We start from the raw sequence: 16,839 nt of genomic DNA on the forward strand, positions 1-16,839 counted from the left end.
TCTGCTTTTCCTTTTGTTTTTCCTAATATGCAGCAACTATTCCACTTTGCACTGAAATAAACTGCTTGTAGAAATAGAAAGAAACATGCTTACAGAGAATTACTGAAATTCAGCAAGGTTGAATTTATTTTTCTTTGGGCAGCTTCTCAGACAAGGTAAAAGAACAGATCACCAGTTAATGAAACTAGGATCTTTTCCGTAACTCTCAAACACACACAAAATACTGACAAAAGCTAAGGACACAAAACTCGATGTAATGCATTTGTAAAGCAACTACACTGCTTTACCTATGGACGTAGTCTTATAGCCTGTCTATGCAATGACTGAGTCAGCAAATTAATTGTATACAGGTTCCCCTCACAACTGAAAAACTGTCAGACAACACAAGCTTTGATGTTACCTAAATGACCTCCTAATATTCCTGAATAACAGACAGTGATGATTTCTCTCTTTGATGGATCTCCTGAAAGGACACCTCTCTTTGCTAGCAGTTCTTCCTAGTTAAAATCCAAGCCTGCCTACCTGGAAACTCTCTCTCCTATCTATTAGGGATAATCGCTCCCCACTAGAATTCCATCCTCCTCCTCCTTTTTTTTGGCCAAGGTTTAACTCTACAGAATGCTCAGTCCTACAAAGACTTACTCCAAGCTCATCTTCATCTGAATTATCAAAGATATTATCTAGATCATGAAGTGATGGAGCCAGATCTGTCACCTGTGTGAGGCTACCAGAGCCTACTCGGCCTGCAGCATTGTCTTGCCGGGTATCTATCAAAAAGAAAGGGAAAAACACATGAAAAATGGGAGCAAAGTTATGAAATCCAAAATAGCCTTTTTTCAATTTTACTTCTCACTCTAAACAGGGGACAAGCAAGAATCACTGAGGCCCCTTTTCTATGACGTAGCCTAGAAATAGCCTTTCAGTCCAGTTTTAAGCAAGCACCGAAGGTCAATTGGGAAAGAATGAAGGTAGCTACTGCTCAACTTGAATATTCTAATTAAAAAAAAAAAAAAAAAAAAAAAAGTTGTTTTATTATAAAAAGTACGAGCAGAATCAAGTTTTTTCCATCTTGGCAGCTGTCTATAGCTCTCATGTTACAGCAAAATGTTCAGTATGTGATTTTTCCTTTCAGATTTTATTGCATAGCTTCGAGTATTTCTGCTTTGCAGAGTGAATTAAAGAGCTTTTACTCACCAGTCTTAGGAGCAGAACTGAAAATAGACATGGCATCTTTTCCATCAGGAACTGGTGTAGAATGACCTGTTGTGGGGATTTCCTTGGTACCAATTCCATCTTCTGACTATACAAAAAAATCCAGGAGTTTTTAATGAATATTAATTTAAGCTATGTAAGAACAACTGTTTTCCTATGTCAAGCCAAACTCAGGGCTCTGGATTAAATCCTTTGAGAAGCAAAAAAAAATTTAAGAAAGGAAAAGAACACAGTTGTCTGCTGTTTATCTGCATATCAGGAAATACATATCAGGAAAAACATCAAGTAATATTGTGTATGACTTACAAAGGATTCCATATACATCACTTCACTTTGATAGCCAGTACAGATAATTAGCCACCTCAATTTCTCCAGAAAACACATCATCTAGAATTTTAAGCATGGTGGCTACCCGCACAAGAACAAATGAGTGAGTAGCCAGACAATGAAACAGCTCCATAATGGGTAAGATACGTAAGAATTATCATGCATACAGGGAAGGTGATGACCAAAGAATAGTGATCAAATTGTTTTCTTTCACATATGGAAGAACACCTCTAAGGAAATGTTCAAACCAATATTAGTGTCCCTGCCACAAATCCTCTCAGCAGAAGGCTACACTAATTTTGCTCAAGGGAAGAAAAATAAACTTGGGCTGGAGAGATCTGAGCTTTGCAATGAGGTGATATGTCAAGCTGAAGCAAGCAAGAAAAAAAAAAAAAAGCCCAGCAAATTCTTTCATCTCTACAAGTGAATATAAGGATCAAAATATTTCATTTCTTAGCTTAAATCTGGAACCTGCTGCTGGTCAAGCTGAATATATGTAAACAGGAAGTATTCCTTGCAACAGCAGTGTTTTCATATACAAACAGGTTCAGAGGGATGGCAACAAATACCAGTTCAAAAATACCATACTGAAATGCAGTTTTTTCCTGTGAGCCAGTGGAGGAAATAAATACATAATCTCTCTGATTTTGATTTGTGGAACAGGCTTGTGTCTTCCTGAGAGCTGTAGAGCAAATACTGTGCTACAGTACTATAAGTCCAATAAGAACATTAATGATAAAGACTCTGGATTTACATGTTACCTTGTTCTTTTTCAAAGGATCTTTCTCAGCCCCAAGTTTGCATTTTTTATTGCCAGTGAAGCTGTACTTTATATCACCATCTTCAAAAGTGTAAGGGTCACTAGCGTCTCCCAAGCCTTCTCCAGGTTGTTGTAGTAGAGGCAAGGGGTCAAGATAGTTCAGTGCCTGCACTGGTTTCTGCTCTTCCAAAATTTTAAACCGTTTATTAGGTTGTGCTAAGAGCCTGAAAGTAAAAATAAACAAGCAAACAAAGCCATCATGAAACAAAACAAACATACCTTTTACAGCAAAGAAAAATAACAGCTCTTGAGATCTGTAGCTGTCACACACAAATACAGCCCATGTCTCACTCCATCCTCCTTGATCTAGTAGAAATACTTTTTTTCCCTCAAATAAAGGATGCATTTGCCTACATTTAGTATTAAACATCTTACTGTATTAAGAACTACTTTGGGACAATGAAAAAAAGAATTAATCTTGTGACTATATAAATCAAAATACTTTGAAGTACACATAACCTTTTCAGCCTAGCAAACTCCATTGTAATTACCAAACCCAATGTTGTCATAACTCAAAAATTCTTCCTCAATTAGTTTCAGCTTACACATTTTCATTAACTACTCTCTTTGGTACATTTTTTCTATGCATTGTTAAAATGCAAAAGTAATTTTTAGGCCGTCATAAAATTAATTCAAATTCTCACGCTAAAGTTAAAAATAAATAAATAAATATCTTTGCATAAAAGAAAATCCATGTTTAAAAAAATAAAAAGAGAAAGAGACAGCTAAAAATTCCTTAAAATTTAGGTAGTTCATGTTCTTCATGGAGGAAAACACTGTACATTAACTGTAGTTTTTCTAAAGTAACAATTTACAAGAGATTAGCATTTGCTCTTTTCTGTGTACAGACCAGAGAGACTGTTAGGGTTTTCAGTTTCAATCCTTCAGAGACTGAAATTAATAGGAAAGTTTCTGTCAATTTCAAAGATCCAACAGTGGGTTTACAAAACAGCAGTATTATTCTGTAATATAGTATCAGCTACTACTTACAGAAAGCATGGTACAGTGCAATTTATTAAACCCACACAATTGGACAAACCACACTGAAGTGCCTCTACAGTGCCATAAACAGAATTTCACTCAAAACCAAGCATTTATGTAGATGGAAGGTTGCATAACTAAACACAGATTTTCTTTTTTTATATGATCAAAAGACATAAGCTTAATAAAACTCCTACATTTGCTCAAATTACTGTCATACAGGTTACAAAAATATTAATCAGTTCTTACAGTGTCCAACAGAAAGCCAGATATGACAAAAATAAGACATACTACATACAATAGCACATTTCTGTTTAAGTATTTAACCTTATCTCCAGCATACATCATCTTTGATGTTACAGTGAAGCCTTCTGCTTGTTTCAGTTTCAACTGAAAACACAGTTTGGTCGTGCTTATAATTTAATAAAACCACCACTCAGATCCATTCACCCTCTTACCGTTTCAGTGCAGTGCTGTCTGAGTTTATTTCCATCTTGGCATCGTATCTCTCACACGGAAGATCTGGTGGCCTGAACTCTGGATCGTCACTTGATGGGACACTATAGGTCCTCCACATATCTAGTGACTCATTGTTCTGAATTATCCCACAGTATAATGCTGTCTCGCTGACCTCTGCCATCAGAGGTAACCTCTGTCCAACAAGGACTGTCCTATCATCTAAGCTGGGCAACGGCTGAAGCTCCAGCCCACTGCCATAGAGTGCTGGGTTTACAGGTACGGAAGGTGGGTCCAGGTTCTCTGCTTCCTGACCTCTTGGCTGGGGGCTAAGTGTGGGAGGCAGAGGGGAAGTAGGGGAATGGGGTGAATCCATAGGATTCATATTAATTTGCTTGCTTGGATTTCTAGCAGGTATAGATAGCGGCTTCTCATATTTTCTGGAATTAGGAACTTCTAAAGAGGGCTCCATTCCTGCTAATCCCAGTTTCTGCCCTGATGTGTCCTGCTCCATGCATAGCTCTTCAGTCACAGAGGGCCGATGGTGAAATGGCATCATAGGCCTTTTTTGCAGTTTATCTCCTTTTTCCTGTCTCTCTGTTGTTTTGTGCTTTGAAGAGGTGGGAGGTGGCAATGATGAAGAAGATGATGTTCCCACACTGAATCCTGGCTGATTTATCGTTGGGGGACGGCTGGAGCCAGCGGCACAACGCTGTTTGAAAACCTTGTGCCTGAAAGCAGAGGCAGAAACAAGTCACTGCATAGTTTATACTGTTATCTGATCTAATGGGAAAAAACCCCACCCCACAACCAACCAAAGAACAGCACTGAGAAATCTTATGTCTATTCCTGATCTTTTAACAGATTCTGGAATGGTCACATGATCTGAACCATGTTGTTCAAGCCAACTTGGCTGCCGTTTCTCTGACCTATAAAATGGAAAATGACAGTCTCCAGAAAATAGCATTCAAAGGCAAGATTTAATGTTTATAAAAGCTTAGTACGGCTCAGATGAAAGGTAATATAACAAAAAAATCCAAGCTACTGTTGCTTTCATTACCCTAAAGAAAGATAGCCTTTCAAATAAAATGACTGCTGTGGAACTACACCACTACTCTTGCACGCTCTTGAGCATCTGTTACAAAAGATACAGATCGAAATTGTTTTAGTTATGTTCACAGGCGCAATACATGGCAGGATGCTTTCATGGCAGTTTCCCCCTCTATATCAGGTAAGGAAAAATAACTACAACTCTAGTCCAAAACCAAACCAAACCAAAATGAAAAAAGAAACTACCAACTGATGAAGAAAGCATGAATAAATATTTTAAAATATTCAAACCAAAAAATGCAGTAACATACAAACTTATTACTGGCTTCATATTTTAATACGGCTTTTTTCAATTTGTCTCAAGTATCTTTAAGACTGGGAAGCACAGGACTGAATTTCAGTATTTCGGTATTTTCATCGAATAGCTGATGGTCCCCAAGGATGTTACAACAGGGACATCTCACTCTGTCCATATTTTTATTGGCCTTTTTTGTGTTTGGGGTTTTTTGTTTAGTTGTTTGGGTTTTTAAGCTAAGCAGAAATTGAAAGATGTATTGTGCTTAATATTTATACCTGTTTAAAGTTAAATACCATTTCAAAATAAATCACTCCATCCCTGTTTTTGTTTATAAACAAAAATATCTAGGACAGCAACAAAACATTTCACAAAACATATGATATGGTTTTTACTCACAAAGATAAACTACATTATCGCAAGTAAAGTGGACTACTAGATTGAAGAAAACCAATTCTGCTTTTATGACTTAGCTATGAAAACATCCAAGTTTTATAGTACACAGCGGCTGTCAAATGGTACAAATACAACTTCTTGTACTTGCTACATCTTTTTCCTGTAACCATCCATATCGTGTGGTATTGTCCTGGCTTTCTTTGTGGGCTTTGCTGTTATCAGGACACGTTGCGAATTCTCTGCTGTAGCAGATGGTCTTTAGCTCCACAATGTGGATGGAGCTAATGCCCTAGTAACTGAAGATTTGCCTTAAGCATGTTCTTGTAACATTTCATTGACTTAATTCTCCATCATTCGCCATATTTTAACTGACCGCAGAAAATTATTCTAGACATTGTGTGTTGAAGATGTGATGCTGAGTACCAGACAACCCTGTAAGACTCCATATTTAAGATCATATCTTGACATTTGTACTCTCATTTATACAATACATATAATGGCACAGTAATGACTAAAACAATATCTATAGGACAGTAGCTGTCCAGTTTCTGCAGCTGTACAGAAAATTTTTATTGCTGTTTGAAATCGGGTACCACCTTCATTTTAAGGATAATGTTTTAATTTCCCAGTTGCTGTGTTTACTAACTCCAGCATGAGGTAGTTATCACTGGAGGTATTAAGAGACAGTGTGAAATTGCAAATGCAGCTGAACCTATCCATAGAATCAGGCTTCCATTGTCCACTATTGATTCCCCATGCTTTCCAGGCGAAGCTGGACCTCAGCTTTCCATAGGTAACATTTGGCATCCTGACAAAACATTTATCTGTTCCGCACTCTTGAGTGTATACATACAAGCAACATATAACCAGGGGTAAAGAGCAAGGCTGCAGAAGAGCAACACTTTCACTTCGGATACAGCACAGGGTCTCCAGGTTGAACACTCTGCCCTCCGTATGATGCACAATCCCTTTATCTCTTCTTCTAAATACACAACAAACAACTGGCTTCATGAGAAGTCAAACACAAAAGGTACAAGGACACAATCTCTCTTCGTTCAATTTTGGACAATGGAAATTTCTAATCGACAACTTTCAGAGATTGTGAGAACACTACATTCCTAAATTTCTCTGTACAGCCAAATCTATAAAGAAAGCTCTGCAGAGTTTGCTGTGGCAGACAACACATTTAAGGATTTGGCGAGACGATATATTAATTACTATTATTAACAGCAGCATTATTCTCAAGTTTGCCTCGCTGTTAAAAGAAAAATAAAGACGAAAAAAGAAAACCAGCTATGTCTCAAACACAAAAAGCAGAGAATCATTTCAGCCTCTTCACTGGCTGTTGTGTTGACGATTATTTTGGCAAAGACCCTTACTGCAGTTGGGGAGGGGCGGGGGGGCAGAGGGGGATGAGAGGGGATGAGACAGGAAAAAACCAAAACAAAACCCCAAAGCGCTTAGCATAGCACGATCAGCATTTCTGTTTGATCATAAGAATGACATTTACATCTGTGCATACTTAAGGAATAACTTCTTTAGGTTATAAAAACATCTTTACCAATCTTTTAAGTAGATGGTGACCTTGGGAATTAAAAGTTTCAGTAGAAGCAGTTTCACAGGACTATTTCACTGGAAACTGTTTTTTTCTAGCCCTGTAACATCTCTCTCATAATTTTAAGAACCATTAAGCAGAATTGGTGGTGCTGGTTTGCCTTTCCTGAGTGAGTAGTACTGGAACTTTGAACTGTGATTTCCTTTTGATCAGTTGACAGTGGATGACCATGCTGCAAAGGTTTTATATTCTCTTGGATGTTTTTTGGTGTCCTATGAGTCATGGCAGATTGACTAGAGGTACATGGAGTAAAGTGATTCTTAGGGATATTTTTCCTCTTCCTCCCAACAGGGACAATAGCACTAGCCCTCAATCGGGATGCTCTGAAACTTATGCAGCTTTGGCCCCTCTTCATTGTGAGTCTTACCACTCCACACATTAAAGCTCACATTCCTGAAAAGCCTGAAGGATGAGTTCATTATGAACAAGAAACGTTTGAGCGATTCTAGGCCCCATTCTCTAGTCTAGGATCATTTTTCCACTCAGGCTGACTATTGCAAGTGAAGATGATATGAGACACATATTAATGACCTGAATATGAGTGATGATCACAGTTTTGATATTAGAGTTTCCTCTTCTCTCAGCTAAAACATAACTCCCTTTTATAAGTGTACCTCTATATGAATTAAACAGGGCTCTTCCAAATGATAAATGCTTACTCTCTTCAAACCTCACCTGGAACAAGAACAACTGACTCTTTGGACTGGATCCACAAAATCCCAAGAAACAGTGTTGTTAGGAACTTCCTCTTCCAAATTTGCAGTTGTAATTTGATTCCTCCTGAAGAAGATAAAATTATCTTAGTAATCATCATCTTTTCAAAAACCAAAATTTTTAAAACTTGTATGCATAAATTCACATATGTTCCCCTCAGATAAATTACTTCCTTCTACTTCACCTTATTCTGTATTTAACAGCAGTTCCCTCTACTACTGCTTAAAACTTAGTTTGATTTATGTGAGAGAGTGGTACCAGCTCTACGTCAGATAGCTCTGTCTGGAGTTTGAGCAGAAGAAGCAAGGGGCAAGCAATTTCAACTGAATCTGGAAATTCTTCTGATATATCCAATGAGAAAATTGCATGGAAATAGTGAAAAATAATGATTTCAGGGCACACCATGCCACGAGTATACTTTAAATCTCCAGTATTAAAGGCCTGTGATACTAACAATACGAATTTACCATATCCTTGTCAATTGGAATTTTAGTCCAACACATGTAATGCTTTACAAAAATTATCCTTAGAGTTCTAAATATCAAATATATACTATTTGTTCTTCAGTCACCCAAGTTTCAGTCTAGTAACTACAACTGGAGCTAGAAAATACAATCAAATCTGAAAGCATCTAGCTGAAGGCACATGTTATAGATTTGTAATGTCAAAGACTGTCATAATTAAGATACATAACTGCAAATACAACGTTAAGTGTTAGGAGTTTTCAGCTGAACACAGTAACAAATATTCTTTGATAATGGTGTTCTGCATCATTAGCTATGAGTAGTGGCAAAAGAATCTGTGAGGAGTAACATTATATAAGGCAAAACTATTACAATTTTAACTACATATTATGTGTTATTAATAAACAAAACCATCAGGACTGCTGCCTTACTTGGACTGTGACCTGTTGAGAATGCATTCCTTCCAGACACGGTGAACCATATGATTGTGAAATTTTGGAGTAATCTTGCCTGATTTCTTTGGACTGTGTACACTGGCTGTCCCCTCCTGTACAGTTGAATGGCTGATACTGCTCTGAGAGCATCCACTTTCTCCTGCAATATAAATTAAGCATTAATGTTATAGCTGTTGTTAATAGTCACATTTAATACTTTTTCCTGAAAAGACTTTCCCTCTTATAAGGCTGCTGACTACACAGACGTTCACTTTCACTAGAAAATGCTTAAAGCATCATTACAAAAGACTGACTAAACTACATTTCAAAGCAATACTTGCCTTTGGGGTAACAAAGATGGCACGAGATTATACCAGGTACAATACAGTCGTGCGAGTACCGCACCTCTCGTGACATAATATACTCTGCCACTTAAATGGAAGTAGTTTAGATACCCACCTACAGCCTTGTAGTGAATCACTAAGAAGTAGTGCAGATAGAGTTTTTTCACAACTACCCTCGATGTTAAACTTGAATTTATATAGTCTTTGGTGAGTTGCTTTAAAGGCTAAATTTATTATAATATGGATGGTTCTAAAAGCATCTATTAAGAAAACCAGTAATTTATGTAGACTACTTCAAAGCAAGAATCAGTTCTTTACACTCAAGATAAAACCTCACTGAAGAAATGAAAGGATTAGTGTGATGCTATTTCTTTATAATATACTTGAATTGAAATACCAGAATCAAAACTTGCTTTGGTAAAATCTTACAGTTGAGATGTAAACTACTACAGAAATTGTTCCACAGTTGATCATTAGTATATACTATTAACATCATATGTGAGGTTCTCAGTAATACTGTATGATTATCAGAAATAACAAATGAAGATATTACTTCAATAGCCTGAAAACTGATTTACGTTCTGCGCTTCATTTCGTTCCATCTGTGATGCAGAAACCTTAGCAGCTATTGTATAAGCAGATGTTTTTCTTCTACTATGAAATATGTTTTTGTTTTAGACTAACTGCAATCTAACACAGTCATCTTTACAAACACAAACTACAACAGTAGAGGGAGCTTTAGGTTCATTTGGCCTGGCGACTGAGTAACACTACTCTGTGCTCTGGATGGAAAAGTAAGGATATGCCGCATTTTAACAAGGTCAAATCAGTGTACAGAACACTTCGTCCTTCTGCCTGACGCAATTTAAGAAGCCTTAAGAATGAAACGCTGAAAGGATTCACTGCTATACATCACTGCATCTAACAAGGTAATTCTGCTGATTTCTGTTAGGTGACTTTCAAAATACAACTTTTAAAATTGTGCACAAGCTGCCTAACCCTGTATCTTCTTTGATTCTTCATGCTTATATATTTTTTTTCTCCAGTTAGACCTTCCCTGATTCTCTTTTTGTAAAGAATTCTAATTAAAAAAAGAAGAGGCAGTCAAAACTACAAGTCCCTAGATGTACTGAGGCTTGTGGCTGTAACAATTTATTTCAGTGGCTTTCAAATGTTCTACAAACATTATGAACTTGACAGTTGATCAAAAAAACAGGTCAAAACTTCAGAATTAGCCAATCTGTCCTCCTTTTGGGTGGGGCAGGAAGGAATCTGTGTATATAAATAAACATAATGTGCACACATATACATCGCATACATCAACCAATAGCAGAACAGTTACAACTGCCAGGAAAAAAAAAAAACCTATGATGGAAAGGGAGGGATAGGACATATGAGAGGATAACCAAGGAGCTACCCAAGCTTTCAAGTTACATTTGAGTGCATTAATTATTGTTTTCCAAAATTCTGTAATATTTTTATACTATACAGTACAGCATACATAGCATAATATGAAACAGAACTTTGCAGCAGGCAAAAACATTTTGTTCTCATACACTGACACTAATTTTTATCCATGAGAACCACCGACAAAATACTGGAACACATTCAAATAACTATGTCAAATAATAGTATAAATACTGGAAAACACAACCAGCCACTCACCAGAGATCAATTCACAATCCCTATGGTGCAGTCTGTTTCTACACATGAAAAATGCCATTCCCCAGTTTCAGCAGCAATTTGTTTCGTTACATACTTTAGACACAATCATGGAAAATATGGTTGAAAGATACCTGAAGAGATCATCTAGTTCATTCCCGGCTTCAAAGCTGGATCAACATATTTGACTAACCTGTTCTTTGAAAACAATGCCCCCCCCCCAACAAAACATGAAAAAACCCCAATTACCCACCCACCTCCCTGCTAATGGAAACTCTGCAGCTTCCCACCAGCCAATTTATTCTAACACTTCACTATCCTTCCTCACAGAAAGTTCTTCTTCATGTTTAACCTAGTTTTGCTTTGCTCCAGTTTAGGTTCATTACATATTGGTTGCAGAGAAAAGATTATTCTTTTTCTCCTTTTATGTCTCTAAAGACTGTTACACCATCTCTCCTTCAAATTTCTCTTCTCTAGACTAAACAACTCAATTCTTTCCATCTTTTTCTGTAGGTCCTGTTTGCAAAATCTATAACCATTCTCACTGCACTGGACTCCATCCAATTTGTCCACATCTTTAAGTGTTCAAAACTAGACATGGTACTACAACCATATTTTTACTAGTATGGGACAGAACTGAAGTATTATTCATGTACCTCACACTAATCCAGTTTATGTATCCCATCTACTGATGCTGAACTGCATGACATGTTTTTCCAATCCACTTCTCCAATTTTTCAAGGTCTTTTAAAATGGTGTTTGATATAATATAAAGGAATCCTTTCATTGTTCGCTGGAGAGGCACCCCTCTGATACAATTTCATATTGCCCTCAAACAATAGCAGAGATCAAACAGAAACTGTGACTGTCAGATTGTAGAATATGAACGCTTTTTAGACATTAATAGTTTATAAATATTCTAAAATAGAATACCCTTGTGATAATATACAAGTTTAACAGGGATCTGAAAAATATAAAAATACAACAGCACATTAAAATATGCATCAATACTTTAATATTGTTATTTAGAAGTCGACTGTCTTGCTTCAGTTAGTTACTAATAAGCTTTTTGCTTATTTTAACTATCAGTTGCCTTGAAAAACACTATGCAAAGTGAATTTAAATCCCACATTCTGTATTATTATCAGTAAATACTAGATACTTTTGATTGTCTTCATATACAGGCACTGTTCATGGACAAGTGAATCCAGACAAGTACTTCCATGGCAATGAAGCCAATGATGATTAGTTTTCTTTGGCTTTGCGTCAAGATTGATCCTCTTGATGTGACAGATCTATCTAATAAAGGCTAAGCTAGCTTGGTAGCTCCTTAGACCTCAGTGAGGGTATAACAAGGATTCTTTATTCCCATCTGGCTGCATAGTCTCACAGAAACTTGTAGGAACATCCATGTCTTCAATGCTTCTACTGCTCTGTGAAATTTAGTAAGCACTAATCAACAAGTTCAAAAAAACCTGCAAGTTCAAGCAGAAGGCTGCCCAGTGGTGAGTGGTCTCTAATGATTTTGCCAATGTGACTCAAGTCAGAGAATCTTCTGTGAACCGAAACTCAATTCCAAATAACAGTCATTTGCAAAGCATAAAACATGCTGGTACTTGTGAAATTATTATTAATAAAGCTTACAAGGAGAGGCTGAGAAAGCTGGGGGAGAAATCTTATCAATGTATACAAATACTTGACAGGGAGAATAGAGAGGATATAACTAGTGGTATCCAGTGAAAGGATAAGAGGCAATGGGCATAAATTGAAATACTGGAAGTTCCATTTAAACGTAAGAAAGAACTTTTTACTGTGAAGGTGGTCAGCCATTGGAACAGGTTGCCCAGAGAGGTTGTGGAGTGTCTGACCTTGGAGATGTTCAAAACCTGATTGGACAATGTCCTGAGCAACCTGCTCTACCTGACCCTGCTTTGAGCAGAAGGGTTGGATAAGACAGTCTCCAGAGGTCCCTTCCAACCTCAACTATCTTGTAATTCTGTTAGTAACTGGCAAGTGTGTAAAGAGCAAGTTCAGAAGACAATCTACACAGAAAACAAGTAGTTAGTTGTAAACATGCCTTCAAAACTTTTTTTTTTTGGGGGGGGGGGGGGGATCACTGAATTTCTTTTTTCTATATCAGATATTTTCTTTTTCTTTTTTTACTTTATTATCTTAGAAGTTTGCACTCAAACAGATGTTTGACTCCTCTGTTCCTTAGTTCACACTTGAAATTGCAGTCCTGAATTTTTTTACAGCATAACCACAATGACAGCAACTAATCTTAAGGTCTTGTCTGTATTCCAGATGATGACAGGTTATAGATATTTATTTTCATTTCCGAGGAGCAACAGGATGTACATAATCATTTCAATGAAACAAGACACTAAGGATCTAGTACCCCACATACCAAGCATTTGGATGGCTTCTGAGATTAGAACTACTATGGATCCAAACACTTGAAAGAGGCATACTCTATCCAGACGGAACACGTAACTCACTTGCAAGTATTATGCAGTACTCTGCCATCTGCATATGATGCAAGCCTATGTCAGACCTCATCTGGGAAGCCCAGCTCCTTCTTACCAGTTCCAGAGACTTACGCATTTCTTTTGAATGTCCCTTAATTAAAATCCAACTATGTTGGACAAAAAGAGTAGCTAGCATTTGCAAATTTTTATTATACCAACATGAATGCTTAGTTAAGTGCTGTATTTCTAGCTCTTTACAAGAAGAGCTACATACTCTTGTATGTTCGCTGTACTCTTGTACCACAATGTCTCAACACCCTCCTCCAATCCCAACACAAGAAAACCAACACTTCATAAACACTGGCAAAATCTGTCAAACACTGTCAGAGTCTAGGCTCTCGGGTATTTGCACTGCTGCACAAAGATACTGCAGTTATAGAAAACGGAGCGTAAGTGAATTCACAGTTTTGTTTAAAGACATGTCTTCTTCAGGGGTGTTTAAAGCAGTGGCTTTAATTTACCACAGACCTACAGAAAAAGTCCTCTCCTAACTTTCAGTCTCTCGCCTGTCTTTAATCTGCTACTGTTCACATAGTTATCCTCACTTAACATGAGCTATGCAAAAATGAAAGACTGCCTCCTGAGTTTATTGCTTACCCATAATGGCCTGCTCTGGAGAAGTGGGTGGAGTGAGTGGCATCCCACAGGTACTAGCAGGATCTTTCACGCTTCCAAGCCCCTGCTGTCCCACATTTAAATGGCCTCCAGTATTGGCAGTGTTCTGTGACATGGGGATGTCACTCTGGGAGATGAGAACAAAGGCTGAAGGATATACCATCCTTACACCACCTACAAAGAAATGGAAAAACAAAAGTCTTAAACATACCTGGTAATATTCAGCAGCCCTAGCTACTTCAACTTGTTTTCACTGTCAATTAGACAAAACTTATTATCCCAAATATAAAGAGCTAAGGAATTGCACATACTAATGTATACCTAACCCTCTATAACCAGTACAGAGCTGAAACAAGTAGCTTGATACTGTGAATAATAGCATGTGGGATACAGGGAGTACAGAAGCTTGAGGCAAGATAACTAGTCAGATGTTCCAGTGTCAAGAGAGCTACAAGAGAAGATAGGAAAATTATAATGGCTGTTTCTGATTAATTAGATTTTTTTTTTTTTTTTTTTTTAAATCATGTGGAGGAAAATAATCCTTCAGGCAGAATACTGAAACTTACCAACAATGACTTCAACTGCCACAGGGAAATCGTTGTCATATCCCAACTCTTCTTCCTCTTTCATGCCTTCTTTTTTCTTCAACACCATCGGGTAAAAATACTGCCATTCCTCCATCAATTTACGAGTTGCTGGGTCTGACATCTTATATGACTGGCCCGTGAGTGTACCATTTAAACCATAAGGACTCACCAAAACTGCAAAGTAAGAAACAACAGTCCCTACAGTATATATATATTTCAACCATTTATCAGCCAGCGTCTGCCTCTAGCTTGAGTCACTGTTCTACCTGCATGCTGATTTAAGGATCTGCCTTCAGGGGAAAGCTACTGCAAAATCAGGTAAGGGTCTGAATTTAAAGCTACGTTACACTGCACTAGCTTCCTGTACAGCCATCCCTACTGAGCTAAAAATGGACCTTTTTGCAGTTTAGTTTAATAATTTCCACAATGAAGTAAGCTAAGCGTACTGAAACAGCACTCGTTACGGCAAAGGGATGACCATACATGGAAGTAATAGAGGATAGATATTCAACAATAGGGTTTTTACCAGGAACATATGGTACTAGAGGCTTCTCAGCATTTAAAAGGATAGACATAACAATATATGAAGAAGACTACAGTCATGACAAGTAAGGAGAACTAGTTGCTCAACAGATATTCCCATTCAGACTCAGTTTTGCTTTTACTCATGTGATTTGAGAGAGTAATGCATTTAGCTCACTGAAATAAAACCTTCTAAGACTTAAGTGTCTGAGCCTCTGTCAAAACTTTACATTTAGAAACAAAATGTTTTTCAATAAAGCTTCTATAAATTAGCATCTCTATGAATGCTTATTTTATAAGTCTCTGGGTGTTTCTTTACTGTATGTTAATTTTATAAAGATTTCTTGCTTTAATTGCTTTGAAATTATAATTTCAGACTGTAGTAAAGACAGCATAACTCAATGACTCAAATGTTCTTATATTTTTTCAATTTAGAGCATTTCACCAGAATTGCATCATGAATTTAATAAGCCATTAACTTAATTCTGTAGAACCCTAATTTCTTACACTGGCAAATAAATAGTCAGAGATACTTCCAAGTTTTTCATTGTTTCTGATACATTTTCACAGACATCCCTTTTTAAAAAAAAAAAACAAAAAAGTTGACAATCTATGAATGAAAAGTACTCCCGAATTAGATAAGCTCAGTATTTGTATTCACGTAGCATTGAAGTTACAGATTTGAGCCCACTCACCTAGACACCATGCAAAAAATCAAATCAGTGCACTCACTTTCTTAAATAATAAGTCTTTAAAAAAAACCAAAACAAACCAACAGATTAATTTATTTGTTTTATTTACTATATGCATGTACCTTTAAAAACAATGTTAATGAATAGAAAGCTCTGGAAAATTCCCATACCATTTATGGCTGACTATAGTGCTGAAGTTCTAACAACATTTTCCCTTACATCCACAACTTCCTGAATAGAAATTTAGCCCATTTGAAGAGTTACTTAACCTTACTTTATTCACCTCTGAAGATAACATCACCAGGAGCAAAGTCCCTGCCACACAGAAACGAGGTTAAGCACACCAAGTTCCAAATCCAGCTCACTTACCTTGGAACGGAGACGGTGAGGACTGGGCCATATGGATATGCTCTTCATTGATCAGGTAGATTGGCTGGTGTTGAGCAATCTCCACACTTGTGCACACATTGCTTTCCCCATGAAGAAAGAATGTGAAGGCACACGACAAATGTTCACTGGAGGAGGAGGGAGACAAACAAGAAACAGATTTCTTAGCATGTTAATGAACTCATAGGTGGTTGTGATTCCACAGCCTTCGAGACCAAATATATACTCTTCTGTTTTGTCACTTGTGACTACTGAATACAGGTTCATTGGCTGATTGATAACCATGCATGACAGAATGACCCATCACTAGACAACTATTTGATAATGTTGGCAACTATCTCAAAGATTTTTTTCCTACTTGTTTCAATTAATAGGATCATTACAAACAAATGGGATTTTAACCAGGATTCAAGTAGTAAAAATAGGGATCTTCAGAAATTCTTCAAAATTCACTCTGTAATGGGTTCTAGCTGAAAAGGAATAAAAAAGGAATAGGAAAGATATTTGTCTGATACCTCATGAGAATCTCCATTAAAGAAAATAAAAGCACATGAATATTACAAAAAGTTGACAATGGTCTAAGATGAAACATGGATTTGCCACTGATGATTAAACTTAATTTGAAATGAATGGTATTTAAAATGTTCCCACTTTATTCTACCCATAGAATGACCTCCCATCACAGCTAACTATTTTCTTAAATATTCCTTACCACAAAGCCACAAGGAAAAAGAAAAC

General features: G+C 37.0%; 1 protein-coding gene across 1 annotated transcript in view; it reads right to left on the reverse strand.

Annotated features, from left to right (window-relative positions):
• The window catches only part of MED13L (mediator complex subunit 13L), a 206,540-nt gene that overhangs the window by 42,178 nt on the left and 147,523 nt on the right, over positions 1-16,839 (reverse strand). The window contains exons 5-13 of the mRNA XM_052798138.1: positions 16,084-16,229; positions 14,480-14,674; positions 13,896-14,087; positions 8,762-8,924; positions 7,828-7,932; positions 3,799-4,527; positions 2,301-2,523; positions 1,195-1,300; positions 643-767 (exon numbers count right to left, since the gene is read on the reverse strand). Of these exons, the coding sequence (XP_052654098.1) occupies positions 643-767; positions 1,195-1,300; positions 2,301-2,523; positions 3,799-4,527; positions 7,828-7,932; positions 8,762-8,924; positions 13,896-14,087; positions 14,480-14,674; positions 16,084-16,229 (1,984 nt within the window). The remainder of the gene's footprint in view (positions 1-642; positions 768-1,194; positions 1,301-2,300; positions 2,524-3,798; positions 4,528-7,827; positions 7,933-8,761; positions 8,925-13,895; positions 14,088-14,479; positions 14,675-16,083; positions 16,230-16,839) is intronic.

Source organism: Harpia harpyja, chromosome 9 (assembly GCF_026419915.1).
Source record: "Harpia harpyja isolate bHarHar1 chromosome 9, bHarHar1 primary haplotype, whole genome shotgun sequence".
Classification (NCBI taxonomy): domain Eukaryota; kingdom Metazoa; phylum Chordata; class Aves; order Accipitriformes; family Accipitridae; genus Harpia; species Harpia harpyja.